At 47.1% G+C, this 23,315-nt stretch overlaps 1 protein-coding gene across 22 annotated transcripts in view; it reads right to left on the bottom strand.

Moving 5' to 3' along the window:
• The window catches only part of APOL2 (apolipoprotein L2), a 68,962-nt gene that overhangs the window by 34,307 nt on the left and 11,340 nt on the right, over positions 1-23,315 (bottom strand). For 12 of the 22 annotated variants that reach the window (XM_001083469.5, XM_077949831.1, XM_077949832.1 and 9 more), the window contains 2 exons: positions 22,495-22,621; positions 17,603-19,353 (listed from right to left, as the gene is read on the bottom strand). In XM_001083469.5, coding sequence (XP_001083469.2) covers positions 18,492-19,353; positions 22,495-22,621 — 989 coding nt within the window. In that variant the 3' untranslated portion in view covers positions 17,603-18,491. Of the gene's footprint in view, positions 1-17,602; positions 19,354-22,494; positions 22,622-23,315 lie in introns of those variants that run through there. The other 10 variants (XR_013399120.1, XR_013399127.1, XR_013399124.1 and 7 more) reach the window with 1 other exon arrangement.

The raw sequence follows: 23,315 nt of genomic DNA, 5'->3' as shown, positions 1-23,315 counted from the left end.
TCAGGCTGCCATAACAAAGAGCTCCCAAATACCAATATCTTCAATCAACGATATAGGAGATTGCCGAACTGAGACATTCACACCAACGTTGCTAGGAAGTTTCAGTGGCAGGTGGTTTTGCTCCCAAAGGTCGATCAGGGGTCGCCATTCAGAGGGAGTTGCTGTTTTCCACGTGGAAGCTGGTGCCCACCCACACATCCCAGCCCCAAGAACAGAAGAGAACACGGAGCACAAGAATCTTCCCCTTAAGAGAAACACCTACAGGTTTCAGACATCACTGCCCTCACCTTCCATTAGCCACAGTTTAGGAAGAAGGCCCCATGGAGTTGGCAGGGAGACTGGGCAGTCCTGCGCCCTGTGGAAACTCAGCAGCTTGATGATCAAAGACGAAAAAAAAGAGAAAGGAAATAAAAATGGGTAAGATGCTCAATTTTATAACTTTTAAATTTTCATCTTTTGCCACATGGAGAAACTGAAACAGAAACCAAAAGTCACAACTTCTCAGCAGCTCGTGATCACGCAAACCCACTAAAGACACTGCTCGCCAGCACCACCTTCAGCCCAGTCCCACCCTCCTTGCTGCTGCTCCTTGCGGGAGCAACCCCAGACCCGACATTCCAGAACCTTCTCAGTCAACCCACCTGCCTCGCATCCTCAGGGGGGTTTGCTATGGTCTTCAGGAAGAAACATCTGTCACTGACAGGCTGTGGGACCCCCCAGTTACCCCCCTCTTCCAGTGTCACCCACACTCCCAGCATGCCTGCTTTACTCGCCCCCGTGCTATCGGCATTAGCACAATCTCTCAGACATACCAGATGCTTACAGAATACTGAACTCTATGACTGTTTTTCAACGCCATGCCCATGTGACTTCTGGACATTTGCTTATGTGGGTTCTTCTGTCTGGAGTACTGGCTTCCACCATCTGAAAAATCATATTCATCCTTCAGAACTCAAGTGTGGCATTGCCTCCTTTAAGAAGACTTTCAGTATCCTCCCCTGCAGAGTCCACTGCCCCATGCCCCACTCCCATGACACCTCAATAGGAGGGACCTAAGTCCACTGCTTGGCCACAGTCTCACAGCTGAGAAGTCATGCAGCTGGATTGCTGTCAAACGGTTCTGCTTTGTCCGAGGCAGAAGGGCTGGAGTGGGGCTGGACAACGGAGGTCAACCTGGCCCTTCCAGGGGGTCCTAGTTCATCCAGGACAAATGTCCATGGGACATCCTGGCCACCACCCTGTACACACACACCAGCTTTTGAGGGAGGAACAAAAGGTGATCGCACAGGAACTGCTCGCTGTAGCTTGCAATGCATTTATTTACTTCCCCATTTGGATTGCAGTTTTATGATCATCCCCTCAGTAAACCAGGATCATGATCTGAGTTTGCAGGTGAGGAAACTGAGGCAAGGGGGCAGGGCAGTGGCTTTCATCCATCAACTCATGGAGAAGCCAAGACTTGTAAACCAGTTCTCAATTGGTTTAGAGGTTTATTCGGCCAAGGTTGAAGATGCACCTGGGAGAAACAGACACAAGTCACTGTAGGATGTGGGGCCCACGCTTTTTCCAAAGAGAATGTTGAGTCCTTCAGTATTTAAAGGGGAAAAATTGGGCAGGAGGGGACAGAGGGAAGAAAGCAAGAGGGAGGGAAGGTAGTGAGATAAGCAGTCCCACATTTCTTCTGAGGCTGTCACTGGGCAGGTTGAGGTTCTTGACTTCGCTGCCCAAATGTATTTGAGAGCATGTCCAAGAATAGGCAAAGAGGTTTACTGCAACGTGAGAGTGTGCTCTGAGAGGCAGAGCAGCTGCTAAATGTGAAACACAGCCCCTAGTACCTTAAGTGGAATTCCCTTTATAGGAGCTGGGCATGCATATTCATAAGGTACTGGTGAGGTCAAGTGTGCAAAGGTAGACCTGGGATTGGCGCCTGTGATCAGCGTCTCTCTGCTCCAATATGCATTGCAAGTATCATTACCCCATACAATCTCCACCTAGGGGTGTGTTTTGTACTATTAAAGTGAGGAAAACATCAGTAGAAACTAAACCTTGAGCCTCATTGCACAGGCAGGGCCAGGGAGAAGTCCCTAGCTCCCCCAAGGCAGGAATTGGTAGCTAATAGCTTCTTGGGCTTTTGGTGCTGATTGGCTGGTGACAGGGAATCTACAACTTGAATAAGGGGCTTCCTTCTCTCTGTCAGGCATTGTAGGTGTCAGGAACTTGGAACCATCGGGCAGTCTGCTGGCATCCTGTAGGACCACGTGTTTTGCAGAAAAAAATTAGGAGCTGATGCAGGAGGGTGCAAGGGATGTGAAAGGAAACTGTGGGGAGACACACAAGGGGACAAGTCAGTGCAGCCTCCTGACCTTACTTATTCTGCCTCAAGACTTTGATGAGCACTTCCTCAATGCACCTATTGCATGGGAAAGTTTGGGATAGAGGATCAGTCCATCATGCATTTCTACAAGAACAGCTCTTAGGTCACCTGAGATAGAATATTTATGTTTTAAAAGTACAGAGCTAAGCCAGCAGGCCTAAGTATTGTACTTTCATTTGCTCTAACCAAGGGGAAAAATGGTCTTTGTCAAGACAATCAGGAAAAGTAGTTTGAACAGCGTCATGACTTATGTATTTAAAGCAAAATGGTAAGAGTCCCTAATGTTCACAGGCAGATACCCTTACAGAACAAGGTTCCCTTGAAGATGTACATTTATCTTACGAAAGAGTTTTAAGAAGACCAACTAACTACTAGGAAGCTATGTTTTGGCTTTCTAACTTATCTTAATTAAATTCCTGGCTTTAGAGTGGAGCCCTTTAAGGAACAGGGTCAGTAAAGTGTGTGTGTGTGTGTGTGTGTGTGTGTGTGTGTGTGTGTGTGTGTGTGTTTGTGTGTGTTTAGTTCCTCAACCAGGTTTATTTAAAAATCTAAAACTGCGAAAAAATAAAATAAAATAAAAAACATACAACAGTCAGCGCCCTCTGGAGATAATTATTCACTGTAAGCAACTGCCGTGATCCATTTTTAACAACGCATTTCTCCCCTAAGTATTACACTCACCAAGGGTATTTTCTCGTGATGCAAAGTGATTTCTGATATACACCCAAAAGCCAAAAGATCAGGTAACACAATAGAAAAAAGAGAAGAGGTTTTAGACCTGACTGAATCTGTCCACTGACCACTGCTGGGATCCCATGAGGAAACACGGGATCCCCTCGTGAAAGGAAAACAAAATCTCAGGAATCCAAACTCACGACGAAAAAGTGACACTTGGAAACTGAGTCACACAACACACTGCCTTTCCTTTCCATCCTAAACCGATAGACAGGTGTTAGACAGAAGGCCATGTGTCTCCCCAGGTGGCCACCCTCACCCTGACACTGTAAAGTCAAAGTTCATCTTCACAAGTACGTGACACAAGACGACACTGGAGACCATCCCGCCACCCACCCTGACACAAATGCATATGTCACTGCTTCCTGGACTCTATGTTGACTTACTGCATCCTGTGCTGTATGTTGACTTTATCTCCTGTGGATGCGGATGGACCGGGTATGAGACGAATGCAGAACTGACTGTTCCTCTGCCCCCTCCTTCCCCATGCAGCAGGTGGATTTAGGGAGCGCTAATCAAACCCTCACAAGACTGTGACCACTCACCCACTACGTGCCCTCCTCTCTTTTTATTCTTTCCTCTTTCTCCTCCTGCCCACTGTTCTCCCTTTAAATATTGAAGCCCTCAAAACCCTCTTAGGAAAAAGTGCAAGCCTCAGAACCTAAGGTCCCTCGTGTCTCTTCTACCCAGGCTCATTCTCAATCGTGGCTAAATAAACCTCTAAATTGCTGGAGACCTGCCTCAGACACATTTTGGGTTTACAATTGGGCAACTGCAAAGAGGTTCTGAGTGGAAGTTGCCCTTGATATGGGCAAATCTCCTGTAGGTGCCTGATATTGGCTTGGACTATCTTTAATCTCTCAAGCAAATAGGATGATTTGCTGGCATCTGGGAGCTTTTCTTTCCAGAGATCCCTGATATCTCATGTATACGCCTTCAATAAATTTGCTAGCCGTTTTTGCCATGAATTAATCAACCTCAGGCCAATGCTTTTTCCACAGTGGTCAGAGCTGCTCCTGTCTCCCAGAAGTCACAGTGATGAGAACCCAGGCACCTGATCCGCCAGCTAGAGGGTAGGAATTTTCTACCAGCCAGGCTTCTGGCCTCTCTCTGTGCACTCCAGGTGAGCAGATGGTAAAAATCACTGTTGGCCTCATCTGCAAGGTTTTGATTTATGGGAGTGGGAGCAGGGAAGGTTTATGTGCGACTCATCTTGGTCTAGCCAAGATGAGTCATTCTCTGGTGAACATTTGGTACTTTATGGTCTATTGGAATAAAGGACACCAGGACAAATTCTAATCATTAATGTTCATAAGATAGACAAAAATGATTTTCTAAACAACTGATGAAAAACTCAACATTGAAAAAGCACACATAGTGTCACAGCTAGTTTTGAGAAATCGAATCCGAAAAATCTCACGTAAAAATTAACATCCCTGCAGGATGCAGTGGGTTATGCCTGTAATCCCAGCACTTTGGGAGGCCGAGGCAGGCAGATCATTTGATGTCAGGAGTTCAAAAACTGGCCTGGACAACATGGTGAAACCCCGTATCTACTAAAAATATAAAAATTAGCTGGGTGTGGTGGTCTGTGCCTATAATCCCAGCTACTTGCGAGGCTGAACCAGGGGAACTGCTTGAGCCTGGGAAGCAGTGATTGCAGTAAGCATAAATCCTGGCATTGCACTCCAGCCTGGGAGACAGAGAGAAACTCCACCTCAAACAAACAAACAAAAAAACAGAAAAAAAAACCAACAGTCATTAAAATCTAGTGCAGGTTTTACCACCTGCTCTGGATTCTGGTTTGATATGTGTGTGATTTTGCCTTTCACTGATCCTTCTCCCCTCCATGGATAGCTATTGATTCTGTCTTCTTTCTGTGGGGGACATACGGGGAATTTTTGTCTCTGTGTATAGGAGATCAACTATTCTGTATCTTAAAAACAAACAGAAAGACACGTCCCTGCCACCTCCTGGAAGACACCTCGGGCACCCATGGTTAAGTCACAACCTTACTTCAGGCTTATTGGTTTCACTCGGGAGGTTGCCTTCGGTAAGAAGTTCAAACACCAGAAATATCACCTCATGTCCTGGCTAACATCTGGTAGTAAGAGGTTTGAAAGGAGTTTTTCAGAGCTCTAAAGTCACAAGTCAACTTCACTGAAACTGATATTGAGGCTGTGTATGTATGTATGTATGTATGTATGTATCTATCTATCTATCTATCTATCTATCGAGAGAGACAGAGAGAGAGAGAGAGAGAGAGAGAGAGAGAGTAGTTATGGCCATTATTCTCTCTCTGTAAAAAGGTCTCGGTCACCTAAATTCTGTCTGTTTCTCTGTTTACTTCTTTCTTTCCCTCCTTCCTCTTGCCACCCTCAAAGCAATCATGAGACGACCTACAGTAGTTTCTAACATCTGAGATCCCTTGGGAAAAACAGAAAAAAAAGCACCAGAGTGCCTGCTGGGGAGGAACCTCTGTTTTCCTCATGCAACCTCAACAGTTCGAAGTGGACAGATTCTTGTCAAATTCAAAAACGTTCTCTTCTATCCTAAGGCATATCTCTGTTTAAAGGGCTTTTCCTGGATGCCTTAACTCAAATTTGCTTATATCGCTTTGTAATCAGGCAGCTTAACTTCAAAATGCATTTGGAACTGGTTTTTCCTTCTTCTATGGTTTCAAGATTTAACTTTGAAGCAAACTGCAGAAGCCTTTTTTCTTAGCCTTAAAATAGAGTCCATGCTCCTCCCTTTCTCACCATATATACCCCCTATGTTTATCTGACTGTGTGCTAGTGTCTAATCATATGCTCTCTCAGAAGCTCCATAGGCTAATCTTGAGACACACACGCCAAGCCTGGAGATTCAGCTACAAAATTCCAGAGAGTACTCAAGGCAGCTAGTTAGCAATCCAGCCATCACTGAGATGACGCCAGCCCAAGATCCAGGTGGACTGGGACCCACGAGAGCCACCGGGACAGGACGTACACATGTTGTACTCAGCACAATTCTAGCCTGCCATCCTTATCAAGCTTTCCTTTTTAAGGCCCGGCCTTTACCCAACAACATCTAACTGGCGTCTTTCTTTCTTTTCTTCTTTCCTTCCTTCTTTCCTTCCTTCCTTCCTTCCTTCCTTCCTTCCTTCCTTCCTTCCTTCCTTCCTTCCTTCCTTCCTCCCTCCCTCCCTCCCTCCCTCCCTCCCTCCCTCTCTCTCTCTCTCTTTCTTTCTTTCTCTCTCTCTCTCTCTCTCTCTCTCTTTCTTTCTTTCGTTTTTCCAATGAAAAGTTTCATTTTTTCCTTCAGCTGTTATTTTAGGATCCGGGTACATGTGTGGGATGCGGGTAAACGTGTGTCATGGTCCTTTGCTGCACAGATCAACCCATCACCTGGGTATTAAGCCTGGCATCCATTAGCTCTTCTTCCCGCTGCTCTCCCTCCCCCTGCACCAACAGGCCCCAGTGTGTGTTGTTTCCCCCTGATGTGTCCCTGCATTTTCATCATTCAGCTCTCACTTATCAGTGAGAACATACGGTATTTGATTTTCCATTCCTGTGTTAGTTTGCTGAGGATGACAGCTTCTGGCTCCATCCATGTCCCTGCAAAAGACATGGTTTCATTCCTTTTTATGGCTGCAGAGTATTCCGTGGTATATACGTACCATATTTGCTTTATGCAGTCTATCACCGATGAGCATTTGGGTTGATTCCATGTCTTTGCTATTGTGAATAGTGCTGTAGTGAACGTACGTGTGCTTGTATCTTTACAACAGAGTGATTTATATTCCTTTGGGTATATACACAGCAGTGGAATTGCTGGGTCAAATGGGTTTCTTGGACAAATTGCCACCCTGTCTTCCACAATGGTTGAACTAATTTACACTCCCACCAACAATGTAAAAGTGTTTCTTTTGCTGGGCGCGGTGGCTCACGCCTGTAATCCCAGCACTTTGGGAGGCTGAGGCTGATGGATCATGAGGTCAGGAGATTGAGACCATCCTGGCTAACAGGGTGAAACCCCGTCTCTACTAAAACTACAAAAAAATTGGCCAGGCGTGATGGCAGGTGCCTGTAGTCCCAGCTACTCGGGAGACTGAGGCAGGAGAATGGTGTGAACCCGGGAGGCAGAGCTTGCAGTGAGCCGAGATTGCGTCACTGCACTCCAGCCTGGGCAAGAGAGTGAGACTCTGACTCAAAAAAAAAAAAAAAAAAAGGTGTTTCTTTTTCTCTACAACCTCGCCAGCATCAGTTGTTTCTTGACTTCTTAATGATCACCATTCTGACAGGCATGAAATAGTATCTCATTGTGGTTTTGATTTGCATTTCTCTACTGCTCAGTGACGTCGAGCTTTTTTTCATGTTTGTTGGCCATATGAATGCCTTATTTTGAGAACTGTCTGTTCATGTCCTTTGTCCACTTTAGAATGGAGTTGTTTGGGTTTTTTTTCTTGCTAATTTGCTTAAGATCCTTGTAGACTCTCAATATTAGACCTTTGTCAGATGGAGAGATTCTAAAAGTGATTGGTTTCCAAGGGAATCCGGCCATTTCCCCTTCACTAATTTGGTTAGTAAAGTCACTTTCTTTCTAGCAGACCTCGCTTTTGTTAATTGGATGCTGCAGGTGATGAGCATCAAGACCTGCATTCAGTTCCAATTGTTTATCTTTCCTTGGTTTAAGCAAATGATGAAACAATATTTAGGCCTAACATTTTAGTTCTTCTTTGAGATGTAAAATCTCTATCTGATTTCACCTAACAGTTGTTCCTTCAGAGCATAAATTTTGGGCCATCTGGCTGACAATTGCTGAGGGCAATAAAACAGGTTATCGAGAAATTGGTGGGCCTGGTGCGGTGGCTCACGCCTGTAATCCCAGCACCTTGGAAGGCCAAGGCGGGCACATCATGAGGTCAGGAGATGGAGACCATCCTGGCTAACACAGTGAAATGCCGTCTCTACTAAAAATACAAAAAATTAGCCAGGCGTGGTGGTGGGCGCCTGTGGTCCCAGCTACTCCGGAGGCTGAGGCAGGAGAATGGGGTGAACCCAGGAGGCGGAGCTTGCAGTGAGCCGAGATGGTGCCACTGCACTTTAGACAGCCTGGGCAACAGGGCGAGACTCCGACACACACACACACACACAAAGAAATTAGTAATCTAAAGTGGGGGAGAAAAATTTGGAAAAGTGACAAATGAAAAACCTTACAAATCTACGGGATCTGGGTCTGTCTGCATGTCGGTGTGTCTATGTATTAAGTGTGTTATAGGTACATATCATTTCCCCACCAAAATGTATAGAAGAGTTCTAATTAATTGGCTTGCCAAAAAAAATAAATAAAAGCACTTAAATCTAATATTTTATCAGAAAAATAGAAACTTTAATGTGAATAGCCTTTACTTCATGTAACTTTAATAATCTTTGCTAGAGACAGTTTAAAAATTATTGGTAAAATAGAAATGTCTTGAAAACTTTATTTAGATATCTGGGCTGAATTAGTCACACAGATCAGATACTCTTGTCGGCCAGATGTATTAGGATATAAAAATTTGCTTCTGTAGTACTTTTAATGCTTGCTTATCTTGTCTGTAAACCTACATGTCTTGAGAATTGAGCCTTTGGCTTAGCCTCAGGCATCGTCCTTCGTCCTGGGGTATGCATCTGGTGCGTAACTAAAATTGCTTACCTCTGAGATTCTTCAATAAAATTAAGAGTTACCAGGAGTTCACATCACAATTAATGTGTGTAATTTAAACATTACATCTTTTGTTGCCTAGACCACCTTCTGGTTACACACAAAGTATATTGTAATGGTTAATACGAGGTGTGAACATCACTAGACCGAGGAATCCCTAGATGGCTGGTAAAGGATTGTTTCTGGGCAAGTCTGTGAGGGTGTTGCCAAAGGAGATTGACATTTGAGTCCGTGAACTAAGAGAGAAAGACACACCTTGAATGTAGGCAGCACCGTCCAATCAGCTGCCAGTGAGGCCAGAACAAAGCAAGCAGGAGAGAAAGGGGTGAGCAGCCTGCTCATCACGCTCCCTGTCTCTCTTCCCACGCTGGATGCTCCTTTCCTCTCCTCCTGCCCTGGGACATCAGACTTCATGGTCTTTGGCCTTTGGACTCTGGGACTTGCACCAGCGGCCTCCTGGAGGATTACAAGACTTCATTCTAAGACCGAGGACTACGCAGTCGGCTTCCCTGGTTTTGAGGCTTTTGGATTTGGACTGAGCCATGCTACTGGCTTCTGTCTTTCCCCAGCTTGCTGACGGCCTATTGTAGGATTTCTGCTCGTAATCATGTGAGCCAATTCTCCCTAATAAACTCACTTCTGTGTGTACTTCTGTGTGTACATATATTCTATTGACCGTGTCACTCTGGAGAACCCTGACTAATGCACGTATTAAAGAGACAGGATGTGTTTTGATAAAAGGGTTGAAAGAGGGCATGGGGCTGTGGTTCTTTTTAAGAAAACATCATTTCACCTAGTTGAGAGGTTTTAAGGATCATTTCAAGTGAAAAGAAAGATGGCAAAAAAGAAATTTTAAGCAAGTTGTAGTAGGTTTGTGGAAGATTGATCTCATCACAGAAATTATGTGTGATGAAGTTTGGCTAAAATCTAAAAGAACTTACTTAGTTTTTCTATAAATTGAACATGAACATAAACAGCACATGGATGCTGGGCCAGCCTCTGAGCCTCTGTGTCAAAGTCATGGGGAGTACTCTGTATACTGATCCACTGTTTAACAGAAAATCTTAACAGTTATAAAAGATTTGTGGCAATTTTACCTCACAATCAAACCGATTAAAATTTGATAGATTTGTTTATAGGATTGTGTACAATGAGCTTCAGCATTACTAGTCCATTAATACAAAGGTAAAATTTAGTTTTTCTCTTTGGAACAAGATTTTTATGTAATATCAAAACACAGTAGAAGACTTTTGTTTGCCTGTTGAGCAAACTATAAAAGAGAAAGGAATGCGAGAGACAAACAGCTTCAGTTGGCCTCATGTTGTCTGTATGAGGTCTTATTCTTTGGGAAAATGAGTCTTCTGTCTATCATCGACAAAAGGTTTCTGCTTTTTTGAAATCTTTAATTCTGTGACCTTTCTCTCTAGATCATTCTAAGACATACTTCTACCCTTCAGTTAGCCAGAGGATGTTTAAGTCTAATTTGTTTTTGTTCTTGCATTTGCTTTTGTCTTGGTTTTGCTTTGCTGTGTGCTGCTTGCATCCGAAGGATCTTGACTGATTAAAAAAACATTGGTACCAATGAGCTGGTTGTAGATAACAGACCCTCAGGATGATTGGTATTTGTGGAATTCGTGTTCAGGCTGAGAGGGAGGCAGAGCAACAGTGAAACTCCCCACGTAGACTAGCATAGCACCTGCTGCCACCTGAGACAAGGAATGCTGGGACCTGAAGCTGGACCCACACTTCAAACAAACACCTGGCTTTGAAATGTTTCCTGAAAGCATCAGATAAATTGTGGCTGTTGATGTTGTTGGCTGACTCTCCTGTGAAAAGCAAATTCGGAGACTGATTCTGTAGGTTTTGTTGTCACTGAGGAAGATATAGAGAAACGCCACACTCTGAGACTCATTCAGGAGTCCTTTATTAGCCGGCGACCGAGAGACGGCTAGCGCTCAAAATTCTCTCAGCCTGAAAGAAGGGGCTAGATTTTATTTTATGCTTTGGTTTAGAGAGAGGAGGGGGAGCCTAGCTGTAACAATCTTACAGAAGTAAAACAGGCAAAAAAAAGTTAAAAAGACAAATGGTTAGAGGAAGACAAACAATTCCAGGTGCAGGGGCTTTAAATTCATCACAAGTTGATAGGTGCGGGGGCTTTGGGTGTTATATACTGGACACAAACGCAGAGGCTTTAGGTTACTATCTCCTGAGTGAATTCCTGGGAACTTCAGACATAGCTAGCCAAGGTACCTTTATCAGTTAATTACACTCTGATACGCTGAGAGTCAGCTTGCACAAGTTAAGTCCTTGAGGAAGGGGGTGGGTAAGGAGCCCTTGATGTGCAGATGAAGGAGCCAAATGGAGTCTATCTGGCTCTCTCAGCTAAGGGAGAGTCAATTCAGGTTAAAACAAGATCGGATCCTTCCTGCCACACTGTGTCCCAGTTTCTGGTTGCATGATAAATTTCATCCTCGCCAGATCTTCCAAGTGCAGATGAGGGCCCTGATGGGGAGAGAGTGGTGTGTTCGTTCCTCCCCTGCTGTAACAAAGCACCACTGACCTGGTGCCCACACTCTCTTTTCTTCTGGCCATGACCTGCCTCTCCCAGAGTTGGCCTCTTGGAATTTCTCCTAAAGAGACCAGGGTCCCAGCCCGTCCCCAATTTCAGAGAGTTCCTGGTTATCCAATGATTCTTTGTGTTCACTTAAACCAACACAAAGTTGTTTTCTTGCAGTTCCGGAGGTCAGAATTCTTAAAATCAAGACGTGGGGCAGGGCTGCGTTCCTTCTGGAGGCTCTGGGAGAAGCCATTCCCTTGCCTTTTCCAGCTATTAGAGACACCTGCTGGCCTTGGCTCCTGGCTCCTGCCTTCATCTTCAAAGCCAGCCTTGTAGCGTCCTCTCATCTCTCTCAGTCTCTCTCCCCTTCTTTCATCACATCTCCTTTTCTCCCTCTCACCCTACTGTCTCTGCCTTATAAGGACCCTTAGGGATGCCTTGGGCCCAGATAATCCCAGATAACCTCCCGTCTCCAGATCTGTGACTGGATCACATCGGCAAGGTCCCTTTTATGATGGAAGGTGACATAATCACGAGTTCCAGCATCAGGACATGCACATCTGTGGGGAGCTATTATTCAGCCTAACAGAAGATGTATCCAGAAAATTGCAATAGGGATGTCTGAGGGGGATTGAAGAATCTCAACTCCAAACCACATCTAAAGACCCTTCTGAGGTGCAGCCCCTGATGGAGGAAGATGCTCCACCTCTGTTTCTGTCTGCCCCCGTCCCCCTGTCTGTTTCTAGACGGCCAGTGTTCAAGTCAGTGTGGCCTGACAGTGAACTGCAGAATGGAAAGGAGTGAGACGCTGCAGTGGGAGAAGGAGCTCAACATCAAAGTCCAGAAAGCTGGGGACATCTGTGGGGTGGAGTCTGAGAAAGGTCGGCAAGGAAGGGGAAACATCATTTGGGTTCCTTACCATAGTCATCCTCAGCTGGCACAGTTTGCTCCAGCAGCAGTCTGGGATGCCAGCTGTGCCCAGGGTTGGATGAGCCACCCTCAAGTAAATGCTGGCCACTTCGTTGTGACACCAAAAAGTCAGAAACGACTTGGCATGACGAAGAAGAAGGAGGACTCAACGTGCATAGGAGACTGCAAGGTTAGATTGGATTCCTTGGGTCCTTCCTGCCCACACTGTATCCTGTCAAGGCTCAGGAGATTTCCCTCTCCTTTGGTGAGAATAATCAATGGATAACCAGGAACTCTCTGGAATGGGGGAGGGGCTGGGACCCTGGTCTCTTCAGGGCAGAAGAAATTCCAAGAGGCCAACTCTGGGTCACAGCCAGAAGAAAAGAGAATGTGGGCACCAGGTCAGGCAGCAGGGAGGGCGCCATTATCAGGGCACAGGGAAATTCCCAGGCACAGGGTCCCAAAATAGAGCTGGCGGAGAGTCCACTGATTTGCAAAACCCCCAACCTGGTAGGCAGGCACCTGTCACAGGACATCATGCTGGATGGGCCCTGCTTGTCACCCAATTCTCAGGCCTGACTCATAGGACAGACCCAGAGCCCTTGAAGGAAAGGGAGGCCAGGAGTCTGCCAAGGGCCCCATCATTCCCTGTAAGTGCGGCCTATGAGCATTCCTCCTGCCTGTTCTCCCTGGACCTGGAGCGTCCCCTCAGATAACAGGGGAATGCTTCAAGGAAACTCATCCCCAGGATTGCTTGATCCTGGCCAGACTGACACCAACTCCTGGGACCCATAATGACCCAGTGTGCCACTGTGGCCTTCCGGTCAGAGGAGGAGGTTACAAGGGGACAAGTAATGAGTGAATATCTGATTTCCGTTTGCCTTTCAGTAAATCCATCAGGACCCTCCCCTCACCTGGTCATCATGTTTTCAGTTCCTGGATGGGTAACTGGAGTGTGTGTTCTTGGAAGCTGCAGATTGTTCACCCAGACCTCCTGAGCTAGGAAGAGGAGAATGGATGCTGTTCTCTCCCATGAAACAACTTTGTTCCATCCCTGGGCCCTAAATGCTGACATCTTTGATTGTAGAAAGCAGACATCTACCCCTAGTTTGCAAAAACTACATAGAGACAAATGACTAACAGCAGTGAAAAGACCATGAGGTCTGACTTCAGGTGCTTACAGCGAGTCATCACTGTAAGATTCAGCATCTCTCAAATTCTGCTGTGCTTTCTGTCCAACCCACCTGCTCCAGCCAGACCTGGACTGCTGTGGAACGCCTCTCAAGGATGATTCCTGAAGAGCAATGGAACACACTTCACAGTCCAGGCTGCCTGGAAAGGGCGGAGTCCTCGGATCAGGATCTGCATTGTTTGCTGGGAAAGAGCTGAGGATTTGGCTGGAAGTACAGCATTTTAGAAGGAATGCATCTGCTGGCTTGGTGACAAAGATATTTGGGGAAGACAAATATAATTGGAGCTCTCAGAATGAGCTGAAAATACCCTGTTCCACGTGAATGCTCACTAGGAGGTCTCTACCATGAGAGAGTCTTTATAAACAGGGGAAGAAGGGACCTTTGTGGCTGCAAGTCTCCTCTATTCCCAGGGCAGCCTGGCGTTTTCAGAATGGGCTCCGTAACCATGTACCTGATGTGGAGCTCTGTGTAACCACGCAACACGGAACCTGTCATCAAGGCTGACCACCTGGCGCCCGGTGAAACTCACCCCCGGAAGTGACAGCCTTAGATCCCATGGAAATGGCCCAAAGGGGACTCAGCTCCGTGTCAGAGGCTGGGAGCTGCCTTTAGAATGTGCTATGCTCTGAATCCATACCTAGAATTGACCTCATTTCCTGTGATAGCCAGAATTTATAAACCTGGGCAGTAAGCGGTTACGATGAGGGTGATAACTCTATGGTTACATACAATGAATCACTTCCAAAAGTTTTGTTTTCAATACCTGTGACTCTGGGATTTTGGTTCCAGGAATTTTAGTAGCTGAGAATGCCCCCCTCAGGGCTGACAACAGTGGTTTTGAATCTGACCACACCTGGCTTCTCAGGCTACTTGATGTGAAGATAGCACTGAGGTCACCGGGTTGGATTTATTTATTTGATTATTGAGAGAACTTCGTGTTGTTGTGACACACAGGACAGGAGGATCGAGGTTTGCTTCTCGTAATACTCTAACAAGTAGTAAAAGTTGATAGAAAATCTCACAACCTTACTGAGGCAGGACCACCAAGGAGTTCAGACAGCACAAGGATGAATTTGCCCATCAGTAAGGGGAAGTTTGAGTGGAAAAACCAGTCAAAGGTTTATAATAGTGGCAGCAATGGTCAGTGGTGGTTGTAGCCTCAACCCCACCTCTTCATTTCCTGCAAATATACACACACAAAAGACTGACTGGAAGCTGCAGATTGTTCACCCCAACCTCCTGAACTAGGAAGAGGAGAACGGATGTTGAATAGTTAGTTCTCTCTCATGAAAGAATTTTGTTCCATCCCTGGGCCCTAAATGCTGACATCTTTGACTGTAGAAAGCAGACATCTACCTCTAGTTTTCTATTCCCAGGGCAGCCTGGGTTTTCATCATGGGCTTTCAGAATTGGGATAGGAGCTCCCAATGGACCAAGAGAAAAATGGACAGCGTGCTGGGTCCCTCCTCTCCATGACAGAAGTTGAGGATGCAGGAGGTGGAGGCAATGTGGGCGTGGCTCCAGCTGGAGAAGTGACAGGTGCATTTGCTGTCGTCCTTGGGGTAATTGGATCCATAACAGGTGAAGAGAGTAATTTTTGTTTCTATGAGAAGAGGACATGTGTGTGCCGTATCTAGGGGTTGAGTGTATACAGTAGGCACAAATTCAGGTGGCTGCTTGACCCAAGACTTCTCTCTAGGGTTTGTGTTTCTATTACCCAGCCCCCTTCCAGATGCCCTGACCTGAATGGTTGGTCCAGGTATACAGTCACTGACCACGCTATTCATCTTTTGGGAATGTGAAACTTTAATCAGAGACACTAGGACTCACAGTGTGTGGACTTAAGGTAGCTGGTGGCAGAGGCCTCAAGGGTCAAACCACATTTTCCTAATATTGAACATTTCCCTGGTTACTGTCCTTCCTGAATTGTGTAGATTTTGTCTTTCCTTCTATCCCCTGAATTGCCCTAGTTTGCACCTACTGGATCTTCTTTCCTGTTCAAGCCAACCAGACTCCGTTTCTGTGCTTTGCAACTAAAAGAATATCGAGTGACATGGGCATTACAGTGGGATGGCATCAAATGCAGCTAGCATGATGGACTTTCAACCATAAGAGCTCAGGGGCAGAGGGGTGGATGGATCGCTGAACAAGTCACTTAGTGTTTGTACCCTCAATGCCCAAGAAAAATCTATGAAAAAATGTGAATAATCCAAGATTTGATGAAGCATTGACAAAAAAGTAAAACACACGGTTCGGGTGCCAGCAAGTGGGTGGCCGTGGCTCTGCTGACTTCTTCAGGAAGAAGTAGATGAGTCAATCGAAGGTCAAGGAAACCTTGGCTGATGGAGAGTTAGAGGGACTGAGGCAAACATTCTGCAGGATGCTACACAGAAAGGACTCGGTAGGCCCCGGATGCACGTTATGAGTGACTTAGGGGAGTTTCTGGGGTGATTTTGTACATCCCATTTGTCTCTTGCTCCTGCTCTGGGCTCCAGCTGAGGTGCCCGCAGGCTCCACCACAGGGAAATACTGACAATTAATGTCCCCTGAGTCAAGTCCATGGGGATAGCAGCAGTGGATAAAGGCCTTCCTCTCTCCTCCCTGGAGACAAAGATTCTGAGGACGCTTCTTGAAGGCACCTCAGAAGGTCTCATTGCCCACATACATGGCCCATTCAAAAACCTCTCCTTGTGTCAACTTTTCCTCCTTCCCTCCTGGATCCTCAGTTCTGCTCCTAGAATCACTTCCCACACAAACCCTCTGCACCAGAACGTTGCCTCTGGCTCTTCCTTCACAGGACCCCAGGCCACAACAGGCTACTTTAGGCAGCATCATGGCCTCCATCTTTGTGCTAAGAGTATTGGGAAGCCATTGGAGCGTTGGAAGCAGGTGCTCGATCAAATCTATGTTCTTAGGTGGGCACGGTGGCTCATGCCTGTAATTGCAGCCCATTGGAAGGCCAAGGTGAACAGATCACTCAAGCTGAGGAGTTTGATACCAGCCTGGGCAAGATGGGGAAACCCTCTCTCTACAAAAAACAAAAACAAAATTAGCGAGGCATTGGGGCACACACGGATGGTTCCAATTGCTCAGGGAGTCAAGGTGGAAGGATAGTTTGAGGCCAGGAGGTCCAAGATGCGGTGAGCCATGATCATGCCATGGTATGTCAGCCTTGCAACAGAGTGAGGGTATATGAAAAAAAAGAAACTATATTGTTAAAGCCCAACCTGGCCCAGTGTGGAGCATGGTCCAGGACATGGGAGGGACAGGGGCAGGGGCACAGAGAAGACCATTCTGGAAGTTCTTGCCAGAGTCTGGGCAAAATGTGAGGACAGACTGAATGGGGGTGTTTGCTGTCTGGATGTCTCTCTTTGTCCATTGTTCACTGATCCTCTCCCAATCTGCACACAGTCCCCTCTGACACTAGGCAGCCTCAAGTGTCCCGTGTCAATCCCAGGCTCTGACTCACAGATGGAAACCATGCCTGTGCTCAGCCTGAGACAGACATGTACAAGCTTTCCGTGGGTGCCCCAGTGGGCTTGGGGTTTTGAGGTCTCAGGGAAATGACCAGCTGGGAAAGTGAGAGTCCAGTGAGTGAGCAGGAGGGGCCATGGAAGCCTCGCTCCTGAGACCCTGGAAGAAGGATCATGAGGAAGGGAAGTCAGGCACCCAGAGCCCAGGGGAGCCTCCATCAGCACCACAAAGGCACAGCCATCAGTGTTGATTGGATCCAAGTCTCCAGAATACAAGACGGGGAGAGCCGGGTGGACCTGAGATATCACCTTGTCCAGCCCCCTTCTATAGCTGATGAGGAAACTGAGGCTCAGAGAGGCGAGGTCTGGTGACCACAAGTGGGATTGAACTGGACACACCTCAAGGTTCCTTGACCTGTTCCTGGCATCTCCTTTCGTTTTTTTGTTTCTTCCCAAATTAACTTCTTTCCAACACAGCATTTCGAGTTCCCCTGGAACTTCATCGGTCCATCAGTGTCCCCTGGTCTGGAAGATCACTGGCTACTTGCCAATGCCCCCACGACTCTGCTGCCGTCACAACCACCATCACCACCGTTACGAGAAAAACTTGAGACTGATGGCCCCCAAAACTTGGAAGGAGCTGCGAGACCAAAGAATTGACTCGAACAAGTCCAGCTTGGTGAGTAGGTGAGTTTATTAGGACTTACACACAGGTCACTCCTGGGCGGTGGCAGGACAGCTCTAGAGATCTGCGCTTCCTCCCAATGCTAAGCTGCTTTCACGCTAATTTTCTAACTGTTTACTTATCGGGTAAGAGCGATGGGACTGTTTTCATTGATTGGTTCTCAGATACTCTCTGGGAAGTTTGAGTTCTCAGGGACACCTGCTCCTCAGCTGGGGACCATGGCCATGGCCCACCACCTGCCCTTCAGGGTTCAAGCAGGGGACATACACTCTTTAGTAACCTAGAGGGGACCCATCACACAACAACCACCCCAACAACCATCATCAAGAAGCCACTGGCTGACTGAGATACAGCCCCGGAAGGACAAGGGAGAGTGGATGCTGGAAAGACAGAGTGAGAGACCATCACCAGGGAAAGACTTCATTCTTGGAAGGACATCAAACCTGGGGGTGGGTCTGTAGCGGGGCTGCTGTTTCTTCTCCTGTATCCAACAGTTCTAACTCTTTGACTTTCTGCATTTTTGGTTCTTTTCCTGGCCTTCTCATTGCTGGTTCCTGCACACCTCCCCTCTATTCCTCCCCCAATATATTCTTCAGTCTAAAGTAAACTGCTTCTTCCCATTCACCACACTCTCCAGTTCCCTTTCCTTCTTTATTCCTGGCTCCAGTGTTCCTGCCTTCTCCTTGGTGCACTTACCATCTGCATTAACCACTCCCCTGCTGTGCTCAGCTACAGAAATGCCAAAGTCACTAACACTCACTTCCATAAACTATACCTTGCCCTCCTTATGCCCCTAATAAAATGTCTGCATTTTGTCCTGGCCTGTGCCAGGCACACTTTCCCTGGTGGCTGACCTGCTCTGGGGTCACTGGTCTTGGCCCTACTGCAACATCTCATGGATCTTGATGAGAACGTTGAGCTTCCCCTCCAGGTCCTGAGCTTGTTTCTTCAGCTCCTCAGCTAACTCTGACTTTGCCCCCTGAAGCAAGTGCTTTGTCTCATACACAGTGTTGACCACATCCAGCAGAAGCAAGATGGCTCCAGTGGCTGCACCCACGGTCATGGCTCCTCTGCTCATTGCCAGGGCGGGGCCTTCAGCAACCCTCTCAACCTGTTCACCACCTTCAACTGAGATTCGCCCAATGACCTGGGGGGGTGGGCCATATGCTCCTAACTGAGGGTTGACTCTGCCTTGTCTGATGGCACGGATGTCCCTCCCAATGCGTTGTGTGAAGGTGGAATAACTGTCAACTAAGGTAAGAAAGTTGGGTGTGTTCCCACCCACAAACTCCTTCACCACTTTCACTGCATCGGTGCTGCTTTGGTCCAAGCTGCGAGCTTGGTTTCGTGCCTGCAATTGCTTTACTAGTTCCACGACACTGCTGGTAATCCCAGTCACGGCAGATGCTGCTCCTAGACCCGCTCCAGTGCCCATGAGCAAAAGACTGAGTCCTTCAGAGAAGGGTGCCAGACCCAGGCCAAGGAGGCTCAGGGCACCAGAGGTAGTGCTAATAGAGTTGGCCACCACATTGGTAATGGTGGTGCCTCTGTGGACCCGCTGAACCTGGTTTGCGAGGGAACGGAGCATCTTTATGTGATCCTCAAGCTCCTTTTTCAAGCGAGGAAACTCTTTCAAAAACCACTCCCTGTGCTGCTGGTCTTTATCATGGCGGTTTTTGTCCTTCGTGACCATGTGACTTACAAGCTTGTTCAGAGCTTTACGGAGCACATCTGCCTCATCCCTGCACAAAGAAAGGTTAAAGGATTAAGGAATGCAGTTTCCCTGTCTGTGAAATGAGTTCCATGCGATCTTTATCCTGTGTGAAGTGCAGAGCTTTCACTATCAATCAAATAGAAACAAATTTTACAAATGGAAAGAATTTTCTTCCAAACTCAAACATGCTTTGTTCATCATAGATACCCCTCAGTACTTATTCCATATGGAAATAAATATCTTAAAGTCATCTCAGATGCTCTTTCGTGGTAGGTGTTTGATAAAGGTGCCTCCTCACTCAAGGGCAGGTCAACACCGTGACTGCCAAAGTGTTTGGAGAGGGGAAAACTCGGTAGATGAACAAAGTCGTGAGAGTGGGACAAAGACACCTTATTCCCAGGATGGTAGCAAAGTGAAGCATGAACTTTTTTCCCAAAGAGAGACCTTCCCTTTGTCCTCAGCTCCTGGGAAGTGATCTCCAGGCTCCTGGAGTGTCCTGCCTGGTAGGAACATCTTTCTTTGTCTGGTGATTTGGCCATGGGACAGTGTAGCAATGTGATGGATGATGGGATTTGGTGCTGTTTGGTGTCTTTCCTAACTTCCAGAGGACCTGGGGACTAAAGGTGTGAGACCTCAGGGAGGGGCTGGAGACTACAGGTCAGTCATGAGGGCAGCTTGTGATCCAACCCCAGCAAATATTCTGGACACTAAGACATGGGTTAAGAAAGACTTTCTCCTTGACCAACTCCAGCGGGGCTCTTCAGAGCTTCTTCTCCACTAGGCGCCGACCTTGGCCTTCCACACCCACCCACTGCTTTCTGGACTTGCACCACCCCGGCTCAGCAAGAATCGCTCCAAATCAGTTTAGGGAGGGTCCTCCCTGCTTGCTGTCTGAGCACTCTTTGCTATCTGATCATGCTCCTCACCCCTAAAATTGATGGGTGAGGGTCTGACCTGCCTTTAGCAAGAATCCTGTTAGGCCAGTTTAGCAGGAACCCCCTACTCTGGTGTCTCCTGTCAGAACTGTTCCATCTCCTGCCCCTCACCCTGGTGTTGGCTGTGACTCCCTCTCTGTCTTTACTGTATTTGGAGCTGGGCTCAGTCTCCTTTCCCTGTAACAACCATCCTGAATAAAGGCTTCCTTCCTGATTTAATGTGATTCACGGGAATGTTTCCTTAACTGGGTGAGCTTCCCTGGTTGGCAGCACCCCATGTGTCTTGTCCCACATTGACACAGGATATCACAGCGTCCTGAGGACAATGAAGCTTCACACCTGAAGCCCTCCCAGACTCTGCCCTGTGTGTCTCTTCCTTAGGCTGATTTTAATCTGTGTTCTTTCCCTGTGATAAGCCACAATCGTGAAATAGCAGTTTTCAGTGAGTTATATGAATCCTTCTAGTGAATTATAAAATCTAAAGATGACTTTAGGAGTCCCCATTAATTTGCAGGTGGCGTCAAAGCTAAGGTGCCCTCAGACATTGCCGTCTGGCTACCTCTGAGTACTTTGAATTCAAACGAAACCAAACCTCAGAGAGACAGGAGCTCACTTTGCCTGGCATGTGCTCCCTTCCAAGGCCTCATGCCCTTTCACCTTGCTGAAGGCTACTGGGTCCGGGCACTGCCCCAGTTGACCGGAGTGGGAGATCTGGGTATTCATTCTGGCTCCACATGGACTCTCCAGCCACCTTACCGCCTCCTGACCTGCCCCCTGCACCCCCAACCTTCCAGGTCTCACTCGCAGATGTCACCAGCCTAACTGATGCCTTAGCAGTGACAGCTTCACCTGTGCGCACGCCAAGGCCATGTGCAATTTTATGGAACCTCTAGAAGACTCAGGACACTTTCAGAACCATCTATATAAATTGCTAATGCTGAAAAGGCCTGAATTTGGACAAGATGTTAGAAGAAGTGTTTTCCCTCTTGGTTGGGGATTTGTCAGTCTACTCAGTACCCTTGAAATTACATAAATTGGCAGCAACTCATTCTACTATGGAGATGGTCACTAAGGCATACTGCTTGCCATTGTCAGGGGCTTCTCTGTGTAGAAGAGAAGAAGGTCCCAAAGGGTAGCCCAGAACTTGCCAGTTCCAAGGCAGGGTGTGAGAGACACAGGCAACCATGACCCTCTATGTCCATGAGTGTTGGGATCATCCAGACAGAGAAGAAATATTCCTCTCCCAGACAGAGAAGAAATATTCCTCTCCCACTCACATGTCCTCTGCAAGTTCATGACCTCCTTAAGTTTCAAGCCCTTGGTGCCTCTCTTGCCACACCCTAGTCCCAGCCCTGGTGTTCCAGCCTTCCTATTTGTCCTACAAAAACAAGGTTGACTCTTGCTGCATCCTGACCCCAGGCTCTGACACTGGTCCTGGTCTCTCTTGGCCTTTGGGCAGAATCTTGGTCTTGGTTCCCCACCTTTGACCTGGAGTTCACTCTAAGGCCTTCCCCACACTCCTATCACATTGACTTGCTATTCCTGTTGGACAGATGACTGTTCCCAGTCTCCATGACATAAGCTTAGAGTCCAGGGACAAGGCACAGACAGAGCCGGGAGGAAACCCAGTGCTGTCCAAGTCCACTCCAGCCTCTCAGCATCCTGGACCAGCAGAAGGGTCCTGCCGTGTTTATGGAATTCCTCAAATGAGAAAAAATGGTCCCAGCCAGCATCCCCAGGAACATGCATTGGTTAGGTCAGGATTTTTCTGACTTGTCCCAAAGGAAGTCCTGCTGGGCTCCCATCTTCAAGAAGAAGACCCTTAACCCTGGTCTATTTTCACCAAGGTTGTTAGATGTTAACGTTAACTGTGCACCTACTATGTGTCAGTCATTATGCTAAGCACTTTACATGCATGCTCTCATTTTTCTCACAATCGAACTCCATGGATGAAGAAAGGCTGAAAGTGAGAAAGTAACTTGCAAAGTTCCCATCACCAGCAGATGGCAGAAGTGACCCTGTCCTTGTGGGCTTCCTGTCCCCTCAGCCTGAGGCTACTCACTGCCAGCGAAGGACATGGAGAAAATACTCTTCCTGGACTGCTGAGAAGGTCATCCTCAAGCCCAGCAGTGGGGCCTGCCTGGAGGAGGTGTGCATGTCAGGGAAAACTAGCCCAAGGGAGATCTGGGTGGCATCACCGGGGCTCCCCCCAGAGGTAAGCCAGTGGAGGTTACCTGGACAGTCCAGCAGCAACCAGGAATTCGTTCCAGGCTCTACCGTCAGTCAGCAGTTGTAGCAGATTCTCTCTGCTCACTCGGTCTTGGAAATACTTAAGGGAATCCTCAATAAAGGTGCTACTCTCTAGTTGGAAAGAAGAAAGGATAAGGTTGGAGAAAAGTGTAGGGGAGCGTAACAACCATTGCATGTAAGTTGGTAACATGTTAATTTTTCCTGCACAGCTGTGAAGTGGGACATCTTTGATGGAGTCATCAGTGCTATAGAGGGATTGTGGGCCCCCAAAATTCATATACTGAAGCCCTAAACTCGAGTGACTATATTTGGAGATTGGGCCTTTAAGGAAACATTTAAGACTGAATGAGATCACAAAGGTAGGGCTCTAATCCTATTAGAGGGCTAGTGTCCTATTGTAAGAAGAGAAAGATACACAAGAAGACCAGGTGAGCATACAGCACAAAGGCAGCCTCCTCAAGCTAGCAAGAGAGCCCTCCCCAGACTCCAACCCCTTAATTTAGTAAACCATTAAAGACAGAAACCCCAAACCCCACTGTGTCCGACTGGCTCTTCTGAGTCCGCCTGCACTCCCACCCCTAAGCCTGTGCTTCCGCTTTGCGATAAAAACTGATTTGCTTTTTCTTTGACTCAAATTGTTTCTCTCAAAGGAGTCAAAAACCAGGACAAGGCTAAGGTCTGCTCTCACCTGGATTTGGAGACTTTCGTAAACCCACCAGCACCAATGTGACCAGGAATTTTCCAAAAAGGTAAACCAAAACAGGCAATTTTGTAACTGCAACCAAATAATGTCCTTTTGCAGTTT

This window comes from Macaca mulatta, chromosome 10, assembly GCF_049350105.2.
Source record: "Macaca mulatta isolate MMU2019108-1 chromosome 10, T2T-MMU8v2.0, whole genome shotgun sequence".
Taxonomy (NCBI): Eukaryota; Metazoa; Chordata; class Mammalia; order Primates; family Cercopithecidae; genus Macaca; species Macaca mulatta.
This window is presented reverse-complemented; position numbering and strand designations above follow the sequence as displayed.